The sequence below is a fragment of the Arachis hypogaea genome, chromosome 4 (assembly GCF_003086295.3).
Source record: "Arachis hypogaea cultivar Tifrunner chromosome 4, arahy.Tifrunner.gnm2.J5K5, whole genome shotgun sequence".
Classification (NCBI taxonomy): domain Eukaryota; kingdom Viridiplantae; phylum Streptophyta; class Magnoliopsida; order Fabales; family Fabaceae; genus Arachis; species Arachis hypogaea.
The window spans coordinates 120,527,970-120,534,551 of NC_092039.1; the positions used below are offsets into that span (position 1 = coordinate 120,527,970).

At 36.4% G+C, this 6,582-nt stretch overlaps 1 protein-coding gene across 1 annotated transcript; it reads right to left on the reverse strand.

Annotated features, from left to right (window-relative positions):
* Nucleotides 1-210: 210 nt before the first annotated feature.
* LOC140184250 (uncharacterized) lies at nucleotides 211-2,624 on the reverse strand. The gene is made up of 3 exons (XM_072234566.1): nucleotides 1,478-2,624; nucleotides 871-930; nucleotides 211-611 (listed from the first exon to the last, which is right to left on the reverse strand). The coding sequence occupies exons 1-3, from the start codon at nucleotides 2,622-2,624 to the stop codon at nucleotides 211-213; spliced, it is 1,608 nt and encodes a 535-aa protein (XP_072090667.1).
* Nucleotides 2,625-6,582: the final 3,958 nt, after the last annotated feature.

Genomic DNA, 6,582 nt, shown 5'->3' on the forward strand with positions numbered 1-6,582 from the left:
GCCTTGGTCATCACAAAAAGATTCAAAAAATTGATTTTCAAATTCTTTACCATGATCACTTCTAATTGAAACAATTTTTAAGCCCTTTTCATTTTGAACCTTTTTGCTGAATTTCTCAAAAACTGAAAATGCTTCATGTTTATGAGCAAGAAAGAACACCCAGCCAAATCTAGTATAGTCATCCACAATTACCATGCCATAACTCTTTCCTCAAAGACTTTGAGTCCTAGTTGGTCCAAACAGATCAAGATGTAACAACTCCAATGGTTTCTTAGTAGAGACATCTTCCTTAGGTTTGAAAGAGGTTTTAATTTGCTTTCCCATTTGACAAGCATCACAAGTGATATCCTTATCAAATTTTATATTAGGAAGACCTCTAACTAAGTTTCTCTTTACAAGTTTAGAGATTTGGAACATGCTAGCATGTCCTAACCTCTTATGCCACATCCATTTTTCAGATTCCATTGAAGAGAAACAAGTTACATTTTGAACTTTTAGATCATCTAGAGTGATACCATACACATTTTCACTTCTTTTGGCAACAAATAGAACAGCCCCTGTTTTCTCATTTATGACTCTACAATCAGATTTCCTAAAGGTTACAGCATACCCTAGGTCACACAATTGACTTATGCTCAATAGATTATGCTTTAACCCATCAACTAAGAAGACACTATCAATGCAAGTTGAAAAATCTTTGCCAACCTTACCAATGGCAATTATTTTACCTTTATCATTATCTCCAAAAGTGACAAATCCTCCATTGTATTTGTTGAGTTTAATGAAAAAAGTATCCCTTCCGGTCATATGCCTTGAACATCCACTATCAAGATACCACATTTCCATTTTCTTCTTGGATGCAAGGCAAACCTGCATTTTCTTTAGCTAACCTTAGGTATCCAAATCCATTTGGATCCTTTGATGTGAAATCTTTTTGGTTGCCCAAGAGCATTAAAATCATGAACAACTTTATATAACTTACTATCATTACCAAAAGACCTAAGAAAGATGAAACATTGAGGAGGGTCATGACCATTTCTATTGCACTTGTAGCATTGATTTTTGCCCACTGATTTCTGGGGTTTGCTGAATCCTTTTGGTTTGAAAAACTTGGAAGAAGAGGATTCATATTTTTTAAAGTTTGGTTTGAAAACTAATTTATTTTCCTCTATGAAACTAAGTCTAGATTTTTCAGACCCAAACCTTTGACAAGCAAGCAGTTTGTTCAGATTTTGGGAACCTTGAACAAACTTTGCTAAGTCTTCATTCAAACTTTTTATTTGTTCATTCAGCTTTTTGTTTTCAGAAATCAAATCAGTGGAGGCAATAACTTCATGCTTGAGTTTGAATTTTTCTAATTCAGTTCGCAAGGCAATGTTTTCTTCTTTTAAAAACTTTTCATTATTATTTTCATTTGCCTTAATCTTTTTCAAAAGAAGATCATTTTCAATCCTCAAAGCTTCATTTTCTTTCTTACATTTAGCATACTTATCCAAGAGTTTCTTAGAGTTCACAGAAATGTCTTTGATAATGTAGCGCAATTCATCAATAGATAAGTCAGAGAGATCTACCTCATCTTCATCATCATGATCCGCCATCAGGCATAGTTGAGCTTCTTGATCTGAGCTTTCTGAGCTGGTGTCGTTCTCCAAGTCCTCCCATGTTGCCATCATCACCTTCTTCTTGTCTTTCTTGAATTTTTCGCCTTTCTTAAGTTGAGGGCAATCTGACTTGAAGTGACCAGGCTCCTTGCAGTGATGGCATGTGAACTTAACTTGATCTTTCTTGACATCTTTGGATGAAGAGCTTCCTTTGCCTTTATTTTTGTATCTTAGTAGTCTTCTCATTTTTCTAGCAAAGAGCACCATTTCTTCATCTGAGAAACTGTCATCAGATTCTTCTCCTTGGGCTGTCATTCTTGATTTTAGTGCTATACTTTTCTTTTTGTCATCTTTGTCTTGAGACATGTGAGTGGTTTCATAAGCCAGCAGCTTGCCTCTCAGCTCATCATAGGTGATTTTGATCAAATCATTCCTTTCAGAGATGGCTGTGCTTTTCACTTCCCATTTCTTAGTAAGACTTCTCAGAATCTTTCTTATCAAGGTTTCTTCGGAGTAGCTTCTTCCCATGGCGTCCAGATTGTTGATGATTATCGAGAACCTTTCGAACATTTGATCGATGCTCTCATCTTCCTTCATACTGAACATTTCATACTCCTTCATCAGCATGTCAATTCTGGTCTCCCTTACTTGCTTAGTGCCTTCATGTGTGAGTCTGAGCTTATCCCAGATTTCTTTCGCTGTTTTACACCTTGACACTTTTCTGAATTCTTCAAAGCTGATCGCACAGTGCATCAGGTTGATTGCCTTAGCATTGAGTTCAACCTTCTTCTTTTCTTCATCTGTCCATTCGTTGTCCTCCTTTGCCACAACTTCTCCATCAGCATTCTGTTTGGTAGGAATGTCGGGGCCATTGAGAATGATCTTCCAGATGTTGTAGTCAATCGACTGCACGAAGATTCTCATTCTCTCTTTCCAGTAAGAGTAGTTGCTGCCATTGAAGTAGGGAGGTCTATTATTGGACTGTCCTTCAGTGAGAGTGAAAGCCACAATGTTGGGATTCATGTTGATGCCATGGATCTTTACTCCAAGCTGTAAAGCTTGCTTTCTTGAAACCAGGCTCTAATACCAATTGATGGTTCTAGTTGAACTTGAGAAGGGGGGTTGAATCACGTTGTTTAAAAGCTCAAAGTTTCTAGTTCTGTTTTTACTGTTGCTCGAGTTGCAGGAGATTATTTGAAATAATCTCATACGCAGAACATTAAAAGAGTAGAAAAGAGGAGAAAGGGGATAGCATGTATCCTGGTTCGGATTCTTAGTGCCATGAATCCTACATCCAGTCTCCACCACAAACCATGGTGGAATTTCACTATAAATCTCAGATTACATTCACCAATACTATTGAATTAATTCCTAATCCAACCAGTATCTACCCCTAAGCTTTATACACCAAAGCTTAGCAACCCCAAAGTGCTATCCCAACTTGGAAGGGGAATCTACACAGATTCAATTCTCACCAAGTGCTAACCCAACTTGGCAAGGGGAACTAATCCTAGTTCATTCACCCAAATTACATCAGAAAAACAATGGCTATTTTGCATCACTCTTGCCTTTTCTCTCTTGGCTTTTGATTCTCACATATTTGCCTTTTCTCAAAACAGAAAATAACGCAAGACAGCCATAACACAAAATTAAGAATTAAGCATGAGTAGAAGAAAGAGATTCCAGCTCTGTGATTGTGATGGTGCTCTCAGTGTGTATTCTCTCTTTCTTAACTTCAGAAGATGAAATGAAGCTTCTTTTATATCTTCAGCTTGGCTTCATTGTAGCCTCTTCCTCTTTTCTTTTCCTTGCTGCCCGTTGGAGTGGTCCTTGATGGCATGCAGTCCTTTCTTCATCCTGCTCCACTTCCCCTGCTGTCCGAGGAGCTTCCACCACTACCTCTGCTGTCCTTTGTGTTTCTTTCTTCCTTGGCATGTTCCTCTTTTCCATTCTGCTCCATTTCCTTGCTGCTATTCTATGCAAGTTTGTGTTTTGCATAACCACGAACCACAGCAGTTTTAGTGATGTCCTTGGGTTAGTGTGTGTGTCTTTGTGTCCTTGCTTACTTTTACAGAGCTACACTTGTCCTTGTATGAATACAGCTGTCCTCATATTGCTTTTATCAAATATATGCATAATCATTTAATGTTGCTGAACGGTGCTATAAGGAAATTGTTGGACTTGGTTATTGCATCAAGGAACAATGTGAGCTGCTTTTCTGTTTGCTGTGATGGGCTGATATATCAAATGCTTGTATACTTGGGCCTGCCACAATAAAGCACACATTAAACAATATTGGGCTTTCAACCCAAAACAATGTTTGTCATCATAACTTAACCCAAAATCAAACTAGGTTCAACATGGAGAGATTAAATTTCAAAGCTGATGAGAAGAGAATTCCTTGGCCAGGGAATGCTTTCAAGTATCTTAAAACTTGATGAGCGGCATTCAAGTGAGGAGTTCTGGGATTTGACATGAATTGAGCTAACTTTGTGACAGCAAAGGTTATGTTTGTCCTAGAGAATAGAGATAGTGAGGTATATTAACCTCTCGATCAATCTTCCGCAGGTAGAGGCATCCTCAATTTGGCTCGCAATTTGATATTGGCATCCATTGGTACAGTGGTAGGTTTGCAATATAGAAAATTAGCATCTTTAAGTACAGACATAGTGTACTTTCGCTGAGTTAGAGAGATGCTATTTGATGATCTTGCAAGTTCTAAGCCTAAGAATAATTTTAAATCACCTAAGACTTTGAGCTTAAAGATTGCCTGTAGTCGCTGTTACACTTTGTGAACCATTACATTATCAATGATGATATCATCTACATAAATGAGTCTAAAAGGTTATTGTAGAACGAGAATAATGAATGTCACTCTTACACTACGTGGAACCATTCTTCTTGAGAGTTGAATATTGTTGAGTTTAGAAAACAATAATATTATTATGATAATGACAAACATATATTTGATTGGGTTTAAAATCTAAAAATTTGATATATGTGTTTTTGATGTAGGCTCATATTAGAATTAATATTGGTAATAGTGGACTAAACACTCTCAGTAAATTTATTTGGGACTTTGAAATAAACAAGAGCTGCTGGAATCTTGGCCCAACAAAAACATTCATAAAAGGTTTATTGCTGCTGGTTTTTTGGCAAAAGAAATTGAAGCTAGAGCTTCACCATTTCAGACTCAAGTTAATTTTTCTAAGACAAGCCTAAATGCTAACAAGTCCAGCAACATAGTTCATTCTTGTAGAAAAGCTTCTTGGTGCTGCTGCTAAAGTTTTTACCCAAAAATGATAAAGCAAAAATTAAGAAAAAAGTGATTCACTCTTGATTAAGCATCAAAGAGGAAAAGGAAAAAAAGTGACATAATAGAGGCAAAGTCAAATTAATGGAGCTATGAATCAAATCAAAGGGTTGATCTAGTTCAAAAGAAAAAAATTGCATTGTTAACTTCTGTTTTGCAAGTCAAATGGCTTGATGAAGGTACCTCTTCTATGCAATCACAATTCGTGTAAGAAAAAAAATGGAGGTTACTTTTTCTGATTCACATCCAAAGATTGAGAATAAAATTTGGGGTCAAAGTTCAAGATTAAAGGTGTTGATTTGACAAACATATTGAAGGCTTCATGACATTGACATTGCTACTGTTGCTGTCCATTTTCTTGGTGACTTTGTGTCATTCTACTCTGATGTTCTACCCTGATTTTTTGCTTAAATTTTTTGGAAGAAGAAGAACTGAGCTAGTTCAATGCTCAAGGAGTTACTCTTTTCACAAGTTCCAGCTTTGGAGGCATTTCCCCATACAAAATTGAGTAATTAGCCAAGGATTAAGGTAAGAAGAGAGAACCCAAAATTCTGAGTTAACCTAGCACTCTCACCACTGAAATATAAAGTTTTGGAAGTAATGCATGTACACTAAAGGGAGCATTCTGCTAAGATAGAAGGTAACATTTGAGAGTTCTGAAATCGGGTTATGCTTATAGCTTTCAAGTTATTTTATTTCTTCCCCTTAATAGTTCTTTATTTAATATTCTGGTTCTTAAAATTTATCTTTCTTTATTTCAATGGAAAAAAGGCATGAATGTGAATATTTAGAAAAAAAGTCATTGAGAGAAAAAACAAAGAGAATTAACTTGGAGAAAAGTCAAAATTATGTCAATCTCTTTTGTAATTATTTTCTGTTTTCTTTCTTGAACCTGAGAAATTTTCTTATTAAGTTGGGTGAGCACTTAGTGTTGAGAGTTTAAGGAGTGAACCTAGATAAATCAAGCTTGGTTAGAAGTTTGGTTTGTCCCTGATAGAATTAGCAAGAATCCTTGAAAATTGGTGAATGTAGTCTTTGAAAAGTTAGTGAAAATTCTACCACAGTTGTGGTGGAGACTAAATGTAGAGCACATTGGACAAAGTGGTGGAACTAGAATACATGGATGTGTATTTCTTTCTTCTCTATTCTGTTTTCGTTTGTTTCGTTATGAGACAAAATTAAATTGTCTCCTGCATAATCCATATCGCAGACACAGCAAAATATGTTTTACTATTCAAGTTTAAAAGCAAAAAAGAGGGAATAGATTCAACCTCCCTTCTCTAGACCATTAAAAACCTTCAAGTATAATTTATTAAACCACTACCTCGAGGCTTGTCTTAAGCCATAAAGAGATCTGGTAATCTTGCAAACAAGTCCTTGTTTTCATTATGGATGTCCTAAGGGGAGGTCCATGTATACTTCCTCATCTAACTCACCATTGAGAAAAACATTGTTTATGTCTAACTACACTAAATTCCATTGCTTAATTGCTGCAACCGATAGTAGAGCCCTCATTGTGATGACTTTGGCAACTGAGCTAAATGTGTCTTTGAAGTCGATGCCAACTTCTTGTGTGTTGCCTTTCACAACAAGCTTAGCGAGCTACCATTTGCCTTTACCTCTGCCTTATAGACCCATCTGCAGCCTATGACAGTTTTATGAGCAAGT